A 14,434-nucleotide genomic window follows, 5' to 3' on the forward strand; every position below is an offset into this window, starting at 1 on the left:
TATTAGTATGCACAAACGCCTTAAATATGTGACTTCCTTTGACTCAGTAATTCCCCTTATAGAAATGAGGCCCAAGGAAATGGTTGGACAAGTGCACAATGATAGCACCACAAACACAGTCATCCCAGCTCAGTGTTGTTTATCACAGGGAAGAATGGGAATCAGCCTGAATACTAAGCATCTAGAAAAATGATAATGTAGATGTGTATTTATGATCATAGACATAACATATAAGGTGACGGAAACAGGTTTCCAAAGTTATGATCCTAGTTTTGTGAATATATATTTATTCATATGTACAGGCATATGAGAAAATCTAGAAGGATGAAAATCAAAATGAGGATATATCATGGAATGATATTAGATGTAAATTTTTCTAACCATTTGCATATTTTTCCCTGAGAATATGTATTGGTTATACAGTAAATAAATGAATATAAATGCCATTTTTCTCTTCTTTCTTTTTTTTATTGAGGTATAGTTGATTTACAATATTATGTAAGTTTCAGATGTACAACCTAGTGATTCACAATTTTTTTGGTAAATGTTTATTTTATTTATTTTCCTTATCTTTTTGGCTGCATCGGGTCTTAGTTGCAGCACACGGGATCTTCGTTGAGACATGTGGGATCTTTCAATGCGGCGTGCCATCTCCTCTTTGTGGCCCTTAGGCTTCTCTCTAGTTGTTGTGTGCGGGTTTTCTCTCTCTAGTTATGGCGCGCAGGCTCCAGAGCGCGTGGGCTCTGTAGTTTGCGGCACGCAGGCTCTCTCCTTGAGGCACGAGGGCTCAATAGTTGTGGCGCGCGGGCTTAGTTCCTCCGAGGCATGTGGGATCTTAGCTCCCTGACCAGGGATCAAACCCACGTCCCCTGCATTGGAAGGCGGATTCTTTATCACTGGACCACCAGGGAAGTCCCAGTGATTCACAATTTTTAAAGATTATACTGCATTTATAGTTATTATAAATTGGCTGTATTTCCTGTGCTGTACAATATATCCTTGTAGCTTATTTTAGCTTGTACCTCTTAATCTCTCAGCCCTATCTTGCCCTTCTCCTTTCCCTCTCCCCACTAGTTTATTCTCTAGATGTGTGAGTCTGTTTTGTTGTATTCGATAGTTTTTTTTTGTTTTTTATATTCCATATATAAGCGATAATATATAGTGTTTGTCTTTGTCTGACTTATTTCACTAAACATAATACCCTCCAAGTTCATCCATATTGTTGCAAATGGCAAAATTTCATTCATTTTTATGGCTGAGTAGGTAGTATTTCATTACGTGTGTGTGTGTTTGTGTATGTATATATATATATATTTTATATATGTATATATAATACCATATCTTCTTTATCCATTCATCTGTTGATGGACACTTAGGTTGCTTCCATATCTTGGCTATTGTAAACACTGCTGCTATGAACATTGGGGTGCACGTATCTTTTTGAATTAGTGTTTTCGTTTTCTTCGGATATATACCCAGGAGTGCTATTGCTGGATCATATGGTAGTTCTATTTTTAGTTGTTTGCAGAACCTCCATACTGTTTTCCACATTGGCTACACCAATTTATATTCCCACCAACAGTGTACAAGGGTTCCCTTTTCTCCACATCTTGCCAACATTTGTTATTTGTGGTCTTTTTGAATGATAGCCATTCTGACAGGTGTGTACATGTTATTTTCTTAAATATTATTTGAATAATTCAGGGAAGAGCTGATTAGAGTCTGAACCCAGGGCAGGGGCAAGACGGTGAAGGGTGTAGAGAGGAGGGGCCAATTTTTCTCATGGATAGAAAGGACTTGGAAACCAATTGGATATACTTGTGGAGAGCAAAGGAGGGAGGAGTTCAGAGTTTTAACTAGGATGGTAGGGCTGCTCAGCCTGGTGAGAAATGCAGGGGGAAGGGTTGTGGTGCAGGGGGAAGGGTATAATTATCCCTTCCCTTGGCTTCTCAAAGTACTCTGTTTATCTCATTATTACACTACATTTTTAGCACCAGTGCCGTGTGTCACTCTTGGTTGTGGCTGTCTCTGTCTCCCCAGAGGGCGGCAACCCTGGCTGATTCACTCTCTCTGGATTCTCAGCAACTAATGCAGAAGAGCAGTAGCTAGATTGGAGCTAGCGGCACTGTTTCACCCCTCAGCTCATGTAATAGCAATAACTAGCGTTATGTGTGAGCTCATCTTTTATGCCAGGCACTGCTGAGAACTTTATATGTGTTAGGTATATAATCCTCATCATGCCCCTATGAAGTGAAATTATTAATAGCATTATTTAACAGATACAGAAACGAAGTCACTGAAAAGCTAAAGATGCCCAAGGTCACACAGCTCTTAATTATTCTATGTCTTTATAATCATGAAACTTGAACAACTTCTGTGAATTCAGTGTGGTGGGAGCGTCCAATCCCATATGGTAGATGAGGAAAGTAAGGCCCAGAGAGGTGATTTTTCCAAGGTTACATGAAAGGAGCAGTACTAGAAATGAGGTTGAAGTAAGGAAAAGGTGGTAGCATGGATGGATCTTAAAAGATAGCGCTGATTGAAAAAAATTAACAAACAGAAATACATATTAGTATATACATATATAGCTATTTGTGTAAACATGTACTATGCACTGCACATTTTTCAAAATGTGTACAAACTAAAAAATTACACATTAAGCACATTAGAGTGGTTGCCTTAGGCTGAGGAGAGGAAATGAGTGAGCTATGAGGTGGTATAACAGAGCACCACAGACTAGGAGTCTTAATCAACAGATGTTTATTTTCTCATAGTTCTGGAGACTGGAAGTCCAAGATCAAAATGCCAGCAGGGTTGGTTTCTGGTGTGGCCTCTTTTCTTGGGTTGCAGACAGCCACCTTCTCACTGTGTCCTCACGTGGCCTTTCCTTTGTGCATGTGCAGAGAGAGATTGCTGGTGTCCCTTCTTATAAGGACACCAGACCTATAGAATCAGGGCCCCACCCTTCTGACCTCACTTAACCTTATTTCCTCCTTAAAGGTCTTACCTCCAAATATAGTCATATTGGGGGTTAGGGCTCCAACACATGAAGTGGGGGGTAGGGGGACACAATTCAGTCTATAACAGGGGCTAAATGGGAAATAATAAATAGAACCATGAAGAATAGAGAAAGAAAATGGGGTTGGAGCAATAGGCAGGATCCAGATTGAGCAAGGCCTTATAGGCCATACTAAGGGGACTCGCTTTAAAGTTTCAGAGAGGTCACTCAGTTCATAAATGCTAAAGCTAGGGTATGTGTGTGTGTGTATATATATATATATATATATATATATATATATATATATATAGTATATTGTATACATAACTGATTAACTCCAAAGCCCATGTCATCCGAAACCACTCTGAGTCCTGATAACAAAATATAAATGTGTGTATTTCATCTTACTATGAAAAAAATGGAGTTCAGAGAGGGCAAATCACTTGCCCAAGGTCACACAGTAAGTGGGAGAGCTGAGGTTTGGGAAGTTCTTTCTGACTCCAAAGCCAAGCTCCTTTTTTTTTTTTTTTTTTTTTTGCGGTACGCGGGCCTCTCACTGTTGTGGCCTCTCCCGTTGCGGAGCACAGGCTCCAGACGCAGGCTCAGTGACCATGGCTCACGGGCCCAGCCGCTCTGCCGCATGTGGGATCTTCCCGGACTGGGGCACGAACCCATGTCCCCTGCATCGGCAGGCGGACTCTCAACCACTGCGCCACCAGGGAAGCCCAGCCAAGCTCCTTTTACAAGTTCTGCAGCCTGCCAGCCTTTGTCCCGGACTAACTTCAATCACTCACTCTTTCGTGCATTCATTTATCTAGTATATTATTTATTGGCACCTTCTTTATTTTTTCTTTCTTTCTTTTTTTTTTTGCGGTACGCAGGCCTCTCACTGTTGTGGTCTCTCCCGTTGCAGAGCACAGGCTCTGGATGCGCAGGCTCAGCGGCCATGGCTCATGGGCCCAGTCGCTCCACAGCATGTGGGATCTTCCCGGACCGGGGCACGAACCCGTGTCCCCTGCATCGGCAGGCGGACTCTTAACCACTGCGCCACCAGGGAAGCCCTATTGGCACCTTCTTTGTGCCAGGCCCTGTGCAAGACACCAGGGATATAGAAATTAGAAGACATGGTCCCTGTCCTCAGAAAACTCAGCGGGGAGTAGAAGAGACATCCAGATAAGCAAAGGTGGGCAATGGAGGGGCCTGTGAAAGGTGCTGGGGAGTCCAGAGGATGGAAAATGACTCTGCCTGGGGTGGGTGGGGAAGGTTTCATAGAGGAGGAAGAAGAGTCCTTTGAATCAAACCCTAGAAGGATAAAGAGCAGTTCACCTGGTGCAGAAGAAGGTAAAGTTCAATATACACAGAGCCTAGGATATGGGCACTCACTAAGGGTGAGTGAAAGATGGGGTGATGAGGTCAGATGGGGGAGGCTTTGGCTGCCAAGTCAGGACTCAGAATTGATTCTGAGACCACTGGGAAGCCCATGAAGGGTTTCAAGCAGGGGAGTGCCTTGGCCAGGATTCTGAAGGACAGTCTCTCTAGAAGAGGTGTCCAAAGACCTGAAGTCCTTTTAAGAATCCAGTGCAAGAGCTGGCGAGGAAAACTGATTGCCCCTCCCACCCTCAATCTTTGTTATGGCTTTTGGTCCACTCAGACCCTTGGAACATTTTTTTTTTTAACCACCTCTGTCAAAGCCTTCATCTCACTTGCTAGAGAGACCAACCCACTTCCTTCCTCTCTGCTTACACCCTACCTCCCACCAGGGTGGTGGGGTTACAATGGGGCTTGGAATAAATGTGTACAGAGAACAGAGGGGTTGAAGCTTCCTATTGGGGTTATGGGCAAAGGTATCCAGGAATTGAGGACCACAGCTGTTCTTGGTCTCGGCTTTTCCCACCTGTCCGGGCCAGTTTGAGCATCTCAGCTTCCTACATTGCCCGCCCCCTTGTTTGCCGCCCTCAACTTCCTGCCCCACCAGAGGAAGTGGGGAGAGACAGCAGGTGCAGCGACAGCTATCGGGGCCATGGTGAGTCTTTATGCCCAGGAATCCAGGCATCTCTGCCCCCAGTCCCCTACCCCCAGGTTAGCCAGGTCAACCCACAATAGGCTGACTTCTCCTAGCCTCTGAGATCAGGTTATCCTGGGGGCCCTGCCTGCTGCCCCCAGCAGCCTCATATTGTCCACCCCCTGCCAACAGGACAAGGAGTATGTGGGTTTCGCCACCCTCCCCAACCAGCTGCATCGCAAGTCCGTCAAGAAGGGGTTTGACTTCACACTCATGGTGGCAGGTCGGGGGTTTTGGAGAGGGGCCTGGCAAGGGGTCCTCAAGAGACCTTGGCTGTCCCCTCACCTGACCAGTTGGGCCTGTCTTGTCCACAGGGGAGTCAGGCCTGGGAAAATCTACCCTCATCAACAGCCTATTTCTCACCAACCTCTATGAGGATCGGCAAGTCCCAGAGGCCAGGGGTAAGACCCCCTCCTCACCGTGCTCTCCAGGCACTCTGACCCCCTCCTCCCATGTCCCTAGACTGCACTCTCTTCCTTTCCATCTGGGTTTCCCATGACATTCTGGGGGACTCAGGCAGCTCAATGCTTTTCTCCGAGACTCACTCTCCTCCCCTGAAAAATGGGTGGAGGCAACTGTGAGTCTGAGAAAGGAAATTAGTCCTGCCTCAGGCTCCTACCCAGCTCCCTGACCTCTCCCCATCCTCATAGCTCGCTTGACACAAACACTGACCATCGAGCGCCGGGGCGTGGAGATCGAGGAGGGGGGTGTTAAGGTGAAGCTGACCCTGGTGGACACGCCTGGCTTTGGGGACTCAGTGGACTGTTCAGGCTGGTGAGGAACGGGGGAGGACCTGGGGCTCAGCTTCCCAACGTGGCTACTCTGGAGACTGAGGGGTCAGATTATGGGCTGGTCTGCCCTGCCCTACCCCCGCCCCCCGCCAAAGGTGGAGCCTGTTTCTGGTGGCCTTGTGGCCCAAAGTGCCCTGTGCTTCCCGACATCTCACCTGCCAGTTTCCTCTTATGTCTTTGGTTGGAGCCAAAGAAACTACTTCCCACACCCACAGTCCTGGCTAGCCTGTCCCCTTCCCTGTGCTGTGGTCCCTGTTCTCTGACTTGCCGCTCTCTCCCCACACCCCAGCTGGCTGCCCGTGGTGCGCTTCATTGAGGAGCAATTTGAGCAGTATCTTCGGGATGAGAGTGGCCTGAACAGGAAGAACATCCAGGATTCCCGTGTCCACTGCTGCCTCTACTTCATCTCACCTTTTGGCCGGGGGTCCGAGGGGCACCCTGGGGAGTTGGGACATTTGGGGAGGGCTGGAGGGGGAGTGTCTCTGTGCCCTGAAACTGAGCCCTGACCAATCCCTGGGTGCAGGCTCCGGCCCCTAGATGTGGCCTTCCTCCGGGCGGTGCATGAGAAGGTCAACATCATCCCAGTCATTGGCAAAGCAGATGCCCTGATGCCTAAGGAAACACAGGCCCTCAAGCAGAAGGTGTGTGCGGTGGCCTCTGACATTTGGCCTCACATGAAGCCAAAAGTCATGATCAAAATCGAACTCAGCCTTGACTTCTTTGATCTTGGGGTAGCCCTTTTGGAGCGTGATGTGTCAGGCTAGACTGTGGAAGAAAGTTTCTGAGGAAGGTGGGTCATAAGCTGCCTAAGGAAGCCATGTCTCTGGAGGTTTGGAATAGAATCCCTGGGCTGGATGCTTGGCTAAGGCCTGTCTGAGGCCAGGGGTGTAGACATAATGACCAATATTATCCTTCTGGCCCCAGGATGCTGACTGCCCCACCCCCCCACCTTCCCACCCCCCTGTGTCTTCAGAGCCCTTTCCCACTGTTTCCACTTATGCCTCTCTCTCCTGATCTTTCGGTGTCTGCTCAGCTTCAAAACTTCCCAGGCATCAGTCTTCCCATTAGGGTAACTGTCTCAGTTTTTCACCATCTACGTCTCTGTCTCTCGTTGTTTGAGATTTTGTTTTCAGTCATCCCGTATGTCCATCTTTCACCATCTCTGTCTTTCATGTCTTCCTCTCTGTCTCTTCCACCCCATGTCTGCATCTATATCTCACTGTCTCTGGTCATGCAATGCCTGTGGTTCACAGTCTCTGTGCTTCTCACCGTCTCTGCATCTGTCTCCTCCAAGATCCGGGAACAGTTGCAGGAGGAGGAGATCAATATCTACCAGTTCCCCGATTGTGACTCTGATGAGGATGAAGACTTCAAGAGGCAGGATGCGGAGATGAAGGTGCAGAGGCAAAGGAGGAAGGGGCAGAGAAGTCAGGGAGGGCGGATGTGGAGGTGGGAGCTGAGAAAGAGGTTTCTGCCCAAAGGGGGCCAACGGTGATCGCTGACTCCTGCCCTCTAGGAAAGCATCCCTTTTGCTGTCGTCGGTTCCTGCGAAGTAGTGAGGGACGGTGGGACCCGACCGGTGAGGGGACGCTGCTACTCCTGGGGCACCGTGGAGGGTGAGTAAGGCCAGGAACGCATTCTGAGGCCAGCAGGGAGCCCAGGACGCCTCCGAGTCAACCGCACCCAACAGGTGAAGTTGGGGAGAGTTCTGGTCCCGGGGGTCCTAAAAGTCAAAAGAGGGGTCCTTGGGCAGCAGACCCGACCCAAGCCCCCCGACTCTTGCCGGTCCGCCCCCCAGTGGAGAACCCACATCACTGCGATTTCCTGAACCTGCGACGGATGCTAGTGCAGACACACCTGCAGGACCTGAAGGAGGTGACGCATGATCTGCTCTACGAGGGCTACCGGGCGCGCTGCCTACAGAGCCTGGCCCGGCCTGGGGCGCGTGATCGAGCCAGCCGTAGGTGAGAGCCAGAGCTGACTCCTAGGTGTTTCCAAGGCTCCGCGCTCACCATCCATGACCCCGGCCTTCACCTTCTAGACCTCTCTCCCGGAGACTTTCTTTCCCTACCCACTTTGCTTATGGCCTTAACCTGAAGGACATGGTCCCGCCAAACCCCAGGCCCTGCCTCGCGGCAGTGACTCACAACCACGGTTCTCGACTTTGATTCCTGCCCCTTTCCTCCACCCCCTAGCAAGCTCTCCCGCCAGAGCGCCACAGAGATCCCGCTGCCCATGCTGCCTCTGGCCGACACGGAGAAGTTGATCCGCGAGAAAGACGAAGAGGTGAGCAAGCACCTCTCTTTCCCCCAGATCAAGGCCCCAAATCCTCTTCGAAGTCCCTTTCTGGCCTTGCCCGCCCAGTCCCACTGCCTGCAATCTTGCCCCGCACAGCTGCGCCGCATGCAAGAGATGCTGGAGAAGATGCAGGCCCAGATGCAGCAGAACCAGGCTCAGGGCGAGCAGTCGGACGCTCTCTGAGACCCCCGCCCGGACCCTACTTTACCTCGCCTCCGCTTTCAGTTCGTCTCTTGTCCAATCCTCGAGCCCTAGGCTGCCCGGCGCTTAATCCCGGAGCCCCAGCCTGTAAGGCCCGCCCTTGCAAGGGGTTAGCGGGCTAGCAGGTTCTCCCAATCCTGGAGTGTGTAGCCCCGCCTTTGGCTCCGCCCCGACCCCGCCTTGGCTCCGCCCCAATCCGCCTCGGCCCACCTAGCGAGCCAGAGCTTCCCTCCCATCCCCTAACTCTCCCGGCCCCTAACTCTCCCACCCCGCCCCACTTCACCCAAACTGCGACTTCAATAAAAACTGAATTTCCCTGAGGCCACGCAAGTCTTCTCTTTCCCAGCGGGAATAAGCGGCGGGCGTAGCGGGTGGAACCGTTCCACCCAGGCCTCTGGGCCACTATTTATTCATTCATTTGCTGGGCACTCGTTTCGTGCCAGCCGGTGTTTCAGCGCAGCCTCCCACCTGAGCCCTGCTCACACAAACGCACTGAAGCCGTCGCGGATAAGAAACGAGACCAGTTTAATTTATTAGGAGTCAAGGTGGGGTGGTCGCACTGGCAGGAAGGCGTTGCCCAGCAGAGGCCTAAGAGGGTCCGCTACTCCTGGTCCTTGGCGTCGCCATGCGTGATGACGTAGCATATGTTCTTGTAGTCTACGTTGCCGCCCACGTCGGGGGGGAAGGCCGCCCACATATTCGTGATCTGGGGAAAAAACGCAGGGGTATCTCCAACCGGTTCCTTACGTTCCCCTTCCCCCAGCCCTCCGCTTCTCCTAGGCCCTTTCCCCACTCACCTCTTCGTGGGTGAAGCGGTCACACTGCGTGGTAAGCAGCTCCTCCAGGCTGGAGAGAGGTGACAGAGGTTGGGCTTCGTGATTCCTTTCCACTCCCTCCCACCTCATCCCCGTTGCCATTCCCAGTCTTGCCTTGAAAACCAGGGTTACTCTGGATTCCTCTTTGGTCTCCCAAACACTCTGGCCTCCCCCCTTTTGCCCTTCCCCCTGTGTGCTGTGAAAATTTAATCTCATCGCCACAGTCCTAATTTTTCCCTTATCTCTGGCAGTGCCTAACTCTTGGCAGGAATTTAAGGAGGCTTTCTGTGTGGGAGCAGCTGGAGGGTGTCACTTACAACTGCTTCTTGATGGTGCCCTTCCCCTCAGGGTCCAGGACCTTGAAGGCTCCAGTGATCACATCCTCAGGGTCGGCACCTGGGGGGGGGGGGTCAGAGGGCACATGAAGCTGAAGGGTTGCTAAAGGGTCAGTCCCTGAAAGGTCTGGGGAGAGGCATCTGGGGGTTTGGACCCAGGACACTTCATTCACCTTTGAGCTTCTCCCCAAACATGGTCAGGAAGACAGTGAAGTTGATGGGCCCACTGGCTTCCTTCATCATGTCATCTAGCTCCTCATTCTTCACATTGAGACGCCCTGGAACAGGGTGGGGGAAGCATGGAGTGGAGTGGGGTCTAGGGGCCAGGGAATAATGCTTCCCATAAATTCACATCATCCCATCCATTTTTTATCTGGGTAGACTGAGGCCCAGGGTGGACCTGGCAGGGCTGGAACCTAAGGCTGCTGAATTCCCAGGACTCTGTAGCCTTGAATCTTTACAGGTGGAGTAGGCTCACCCATGGCTGCGAAGGTGTCCCGCAGGTCCTCCTTGTCGATAATGCCATCACGATTCTGGTCAATTACTGTGAAGGCCTGTGGAGGGCCAGGATAGGGAGAGGTTAGGTCCCCCATGGCCAGGCTTCAGCATCCTTACTCTAGGCAGATCAGATTCTGAGATTCTGGCCCCCAGCCAGCCGTCCACTTCCACTCCAAGCAGGGAGGAGTACAAGGAATTCTAAACCCTTCCCCTCCCGCCAACAGGTGCACATTCCAGGGAGGGGTGGGGGGAGGGGTAGCAAGGGGAGCCTTTGGTCAGCCTTCAGTCTCCCTTCTCCCCGCCCTTACCTCCTTGAACTCCTGGATCTGGGTCTGATCGAACATGGAGAAGACATTGGAGCTTCCGCCCTCTGCCACTGCCTTTCTCCTGGCCTTCTTGGGTGCCTGAGGGATGAGGGTTGGGCAGAGGGGTTCATGGACCAATCCCTACTCCTCTCTAGAGGCGCTGGAATAGATTCAGGCTTCTTTGAGTCCATTCTTCTAAAGCAACTTTTCTGGCTCTAGGCTTCCCCTTCCTTATGCTGAGGAGACCTGCTGCAGTTGTACCCCCGAATTCCTCTGGGTAGCCCTCAAGTCCCCATCCTTCCGTCCTACCCAACAAGTGGAGTGTACCTCCCCTTCTCAGTGCCCTGACCCTGCCTCCTCTGAGTCCCAGACTTGCTGCGTGACCCTGATCACTCACTCACCTGAACCTCTACTTCCTCATTTATAAAATGGGAGTGGGGACACTTGTCTGGCTGGTCCCAGGGGTTTTAGGAAGATGGAGTGCAGGATGGAATGGAGCATGCTTTGAGAGGGACTGGGCTCCTGCGAGTGGAGTGTCTAGGCAGATTATCCTTGGTTGGATCCTCTAGGATATCATTCTGTACATTCCCCATTAGTGATATCAAGAAAGGGAAGATTCATCTTTTTTCCTCTTGCCAGACTGGGAACCAGCTACTTTCTTTCAAAGGATGAGGCTGCCCTGAGGTCTGAGGGATCTGGGCAGGGGCTGGGGGATTCTCACTCACCATATCTTAGGTCTCCTGGGGGCCAGGCAGTGGCTCTGGCTGGAAAGGAGCAGAGAGTCAGCCTGGGGCGGTCCCTCTGGAGTTATATAGTCCTGCCCCAGGGAGTCATTAACATACCAGGGTAACCTTAGCCCTGTGGGTGCCCACCCCAGATACCAAAATAGCCCAGCTCAGGGCCTCTCCTTTCTTGGGCTGGCAACAGCTGGAGCCCAGGGAGGGAGGGAGGAGGGAGTGAGTCTTGGGATGCAGGTATCACTAGGACCTGGGCAGGAAGGGATGTTCTTTTCCCCCAAAGGAGGCTGGAATGTGCCAGAGTTCAGAGAGGGCCCAGGCTGAGACACAGGACTAGGAAAGAGATGCACCAGGCTCCTGTACCCCTGTGTGGGGTGGGCCCAGATTTAAACCCAGTAAATTTATTGAGTACCTACAGTGTGCCAGGCACTGGTCCATGCTTTGCAGGTGCACTTTGACAAACACAGTCCCCCCCCACTGTGGAGTTCACAGTCAAGGGTATGTATATGTGGGGGTAGTGACAGAGGTTACAGGTGGGAGAGAGCTGCCTGGGGAAGCTGAAGGATCAGGAAGTCTTCTACATCCCCTTCAAGAAGAGGGGGGATTTTTTGAGGAAAGATGTGGGGCATGGAATCACTAGGTATGAAGAGACTAGACAGCCTGGAGCAGAGAGCCTGCTCTGTGACCTTGGGCTTTGCGCTCCAACTCCCTGGGCCTTGGTTTCCCCCTCTATAAAATGGGGATGTAATTCCCATCCCACAGAACTTCTGGATGTGAACACTATTTGGAAACAGTTAGTGAAGTATAATCATTATTTTTATTTTTATTTTTTGGCTGCACCATATGGCTTGTGGGATCTTAGTTCCCCGACCAAGGATCAAATCCGGGCCCTTGGCAGTGAAAACCTGGAGTCCTAACCACTGGACTACCAGGGAATTCCCATAATCATTATAATTAATGTTCAGGCCCTGCCTTGGTAGAACTTACAGTCTAGATGTGGAGACAGGGTAAATGCAGAAAATGACAAACCAGCTGGTCAGGAGTACAGAAGTAGAGGGCATAGCAGCCCTATCTAGGAGTATGGGAATGACGTTATAAAGGCTGGTAGAAGTGAGTCAGGTGAAAGTGGAGGAACAGCCATGCTAAGTGGTGGGCACAGATGGGCAAAGGCCTGGCGAAGTGAAAGATCAGAAGTGTTCAGTTCGCCAGAATTGGGATGGGTCTCGAGCAGAGGATACAAGGGGCTGGACATCAGACACTGGAGGGTCTTCAAATGCCATGCTGAGGGCTGAGACCTTGGGAGCCTTGGAAAGGTTTGAAACAGGAGAAGGACATGGTCTAGTGTGAGTCTATAATCACTTTTTTGGATACTGGTGTGAAAGTTGGAACTCAGAGGAGGGGAGTCAAGGACACCAAGAGGGAAGCTAATTGGTCACCTCCTCCTCGGTGGCTGGGATGGCCAATGGCTTCTCTCTCCAATCTGGGCTAGAACCAGCTAGGCTGACTGTGTGACTTTGAGGTACGCTCTCCCACCCCTCTGGGCCTCGGTGCCCCAGTCCATTCCGTACAGTGGAGGTCTGCGGAAATTGTGGGTGAGGAAGCCCCAGGAGGCCCAAGGTTGGCAAGGACACCCGTGTCTCCTCCTCCTCCTGTTCCCTCTCCTCCTCCTCCTGTTCCCTCTAGGACCTGATGTCCTAAGGAAGTCTCCTCCTCCCCTCCCCCTCCTCCAGCCTCATACCAATGCCTCTAAGACATTTGCTTTTCTGGTCACTGGGGTCCAGGCACCTGTTGTCTCTAAGAAGAGAGACAGAGCCACCCTAAACTTAGCAGCTGCCCTTGGCCTCCTGCACTGGCCCCTCCCTGCCTCAGTCAACAGCTGCCTCACCTTATACGGTTACCATGGGGGTCCAGGCCCAGGGAGGAGCCCACTTATTACTGGGTTCTGGGAGGGGAGGAGAACTCCAAAGAGGGGGATGGGGGAAGTGCTTAGGAAGCTTGGGCCAAATGGAAAGTGGAGAAGTGGAGGAGGAGGAGATCGGGAGTGGCATATCTCAGACACTGGTTCACAGGATCTGAGTCTGAGCTGGGAGTAAGGAGCCTCAGAGAACTCAGCAACCAAGTAACTGGGAAGCTGGGAGCTAGGCCTGACTGAACTTTCAAGATGGTGGACTTTGTATGGAAATTGGAGCCCTCCTGGTGCTGAATCCTGAATCCTGGACCTCAGGGGAATGAGAGCCAGAGAGAGAAGGGGCTGGTAAAGTCAGGGCTTTGTGTTTGTGGTCTAGGGTAGCCTGGAGGGCTCATGAGATTGGGGTCTGATTTCTTAGCAGAGAATGAGGAGCACAGAGGGGTGCAATGAGGAGAGAGGAGTTGATGGAATGGGTCCTGGATCCCCAAAAGAACACAGATATGGGAATTCATGGTATTGGGAATTCACGATTTGGGGTCTGGGATCCCCACTAGAATGGAGGGGGCACTCAGAGGATGAGTTCCAAGGAACTGGAGCCCAGATCCTGGGGAAGAGCTCAGATAGAAGGGGCTGAGGAGAGGGACTTGGGGATTGGGATACCCACAGGAAATGGTGGATCCAGAGAGATGAGTCACTTATAGGATTTTGGGGCTCTGGTTATAGTCGCCTGGGATTTGTTGCGGGCTGGAATGAGAATTAGAGGCTGAGTGAAGGGCAAGAGTACCTGATCAGAGCACTGGATCAAGTGCCCTGTGGTGGGCTTGGGAGCTGAATAGAGAATGGGGCCCACGAGAGGACTCAGGCAGGGCAGCGTGGCGCTCTTATTGGCTAACGGTTGCACCCATGCCCCCGGTCCCCGCCCCCTCTCCGCGCTGTCCCCAACTGTCACCCCCACCTCCCGCGCTTGTCTCCGGTTGTCACCGACATCCCTGGCTTGGCACTGCCGGCTGGCAGCACCCCTTCCCTTTGGATGCTGCATTGGCTGAGACAGCTGTCTATCTTCCTCCTTTTGCTAAAGTGAGAGAATGCATTCATTGGCTGACGAGGTAAATTAATCGCAAATTTGACTCTCCCCTCCCAGCTGTCATTTCTTCCTGACCTTCTCGGGAGACCCAAAGAATCCCTCAGCTCCTATCGACTGCGGATGCTGTCTGTCACCGCCCAAATAGACATCACTGTCTGTCAATTTGACCTCCGCCTACTCCCCTTTTCATTGGCTCCCTTTTAACCATTCCTATTAGGCAGGCCCGCCTCTTCTCGCACAGCACCCGCCTCCTTCTACATCTTTCACTCTTCAGCCATCTTTATTGGCCAGGAGGTTCATCTTCCTGCTTTTCTATTAGTTACTCCCTTCGTCCCGCCTCCTCCTGCCTTCACTCGCCCTCTCATTGGTTTTATAACCTCCGCCTTGTCTGTTTCTTCTTC

General features: G+C 51.5%; 2 protein-coding genes across 4 annotated transcripts; one reads left to right on the forward strand and one right to left on the reverse strand.

The window, feature by feature from the left end:
- Window positions 1-2,398: 2,398 nt before the first annotated feature.
- On the reverse strand, window positions 2,399-13,988 carry MYL11 (myosin light chain 11). Its single transcript, XM_089895393.1, has 7 exons — window positions 13,734-13,988; window positions 10,307-10,444; window positions 9,979-10,054; window positions 9,674-9,778; window positions 9,483-9,561; window positions 9,148-9,196; window positions 2,399-9,056 (listed from the first exon to the last, which is right to left on the reverse strand). The coding sequence occupies exons 1-7, from the start codon at window positions 13,986-13,988 to the stop codon at window positions 8,952-8,954; spliced, it is 807 nt and encodes a 268-aa protein (XP_089751519.1). The 3' UTR covers window positions 2,399-8,951.
- SEPTIN1 (septin 1) lies at window positions 4,775-8,671 on the forward strand. 3 transcript variants are annotated; one of them, XM_089895908.1, is made up of 11 exons: window positions 4,914-5,021; window positions 5,193-5,283; window positions 5,375-5,461; window positions 5,711-5,834; window positions 6,141-6,275; window positions 6,375-6,492; window positions 7,146-7,247; window positions 7,368-7,467; window positions 7,650-7,815; window positions 8,047-8,137; window positions 8,216-8,671. In XM_089895908.1, exons 1-11 carry the CDS (start codon window positions 5,019-5,021, stop codon window positions 8,330-8,332), a joined length of 1,134 nt encoding a protein of 377 aa, XP_089752034.1. In that variant the 5' UTR covers window positions 4,914-5,018; the 3' UTR covers window positions 8,333-8,671. The 3 variants fall into 3 exon arrangements, with proteins under 3 accessions (XP_089752033.1, XP_089752034.1, XP_022444009.2); XM_022588301.2 differs by having other exon boundaries at window positions 4,940-5,021; window positions 8,246-8,671; XM_089895907.1 differs by lacking the exon at window positions 5,193-5,283 and having other exon boundaries at window positions 4,775-5,021.
- Window positions 13,989-14,434: the final 446 nt, after the last annotated feature.

Source organism: Delphinapterus leucas, chromosome 15 (genome assembly GCF_059928025.1).
Source record: "Delphinapterus leucas isolate spDelLeu-1000000601 "Yukka" chromosome 15, BTC_Dleu_Yukka2, whole genome shotgun sequence".
NCBI classification, from domain to species: domain Eukaryota; kingdom Metazoa; phylum Chordata; class Mammalia; order Artiodactyla; family Monodontidae; genus Delphinapterus; species Delphinapterus leucas.

Coding starts and splice junctions, on each gene's coding strand:
- SEPTIN1 (XM_089895907.1), top strand. CDS start 4,790: ATGTGTACAGAGAACAGAGGGGTTGAAGCTTCCTATTGGGGTTATGGG. Junction 5,022..5,374: donor CGACAGCTATCGGGGCCATG/GTGAGTCTTTAT, acceptor TCTTGTCCACAG/GGGAGTCAGGCCTGGGAAAA. Junction 6,276..6,374: donor ATCTCACCTTTTGGCCGGGG/GTCCGAGGGGCA, acceptor CCCTGGGTGCAG/GCTCCGGCCCCTAGATGTGG.
- MYL11 (XM_089895393.1), bottom strand. CDS start 13,988: ATGCAGCATCCAAAGGGAAGGGGTGCTGCCAGCCGGCAGTGCCAAGCC. Junction 10,445..13,733: donor TGATCCAGTGCTCTGATCAG/GTACTCTTGCCC, acceptor AGAGAGGAGTAG/GGATTGGTCCATGAACCCCT. Junction 9,057..9,147: donor ACCGCTTCACCCACGAAGAG/GTGAGTGGGGAA, acceptor TTTTTTCCCCAG/ATCACGAATATGTGGGCGGC.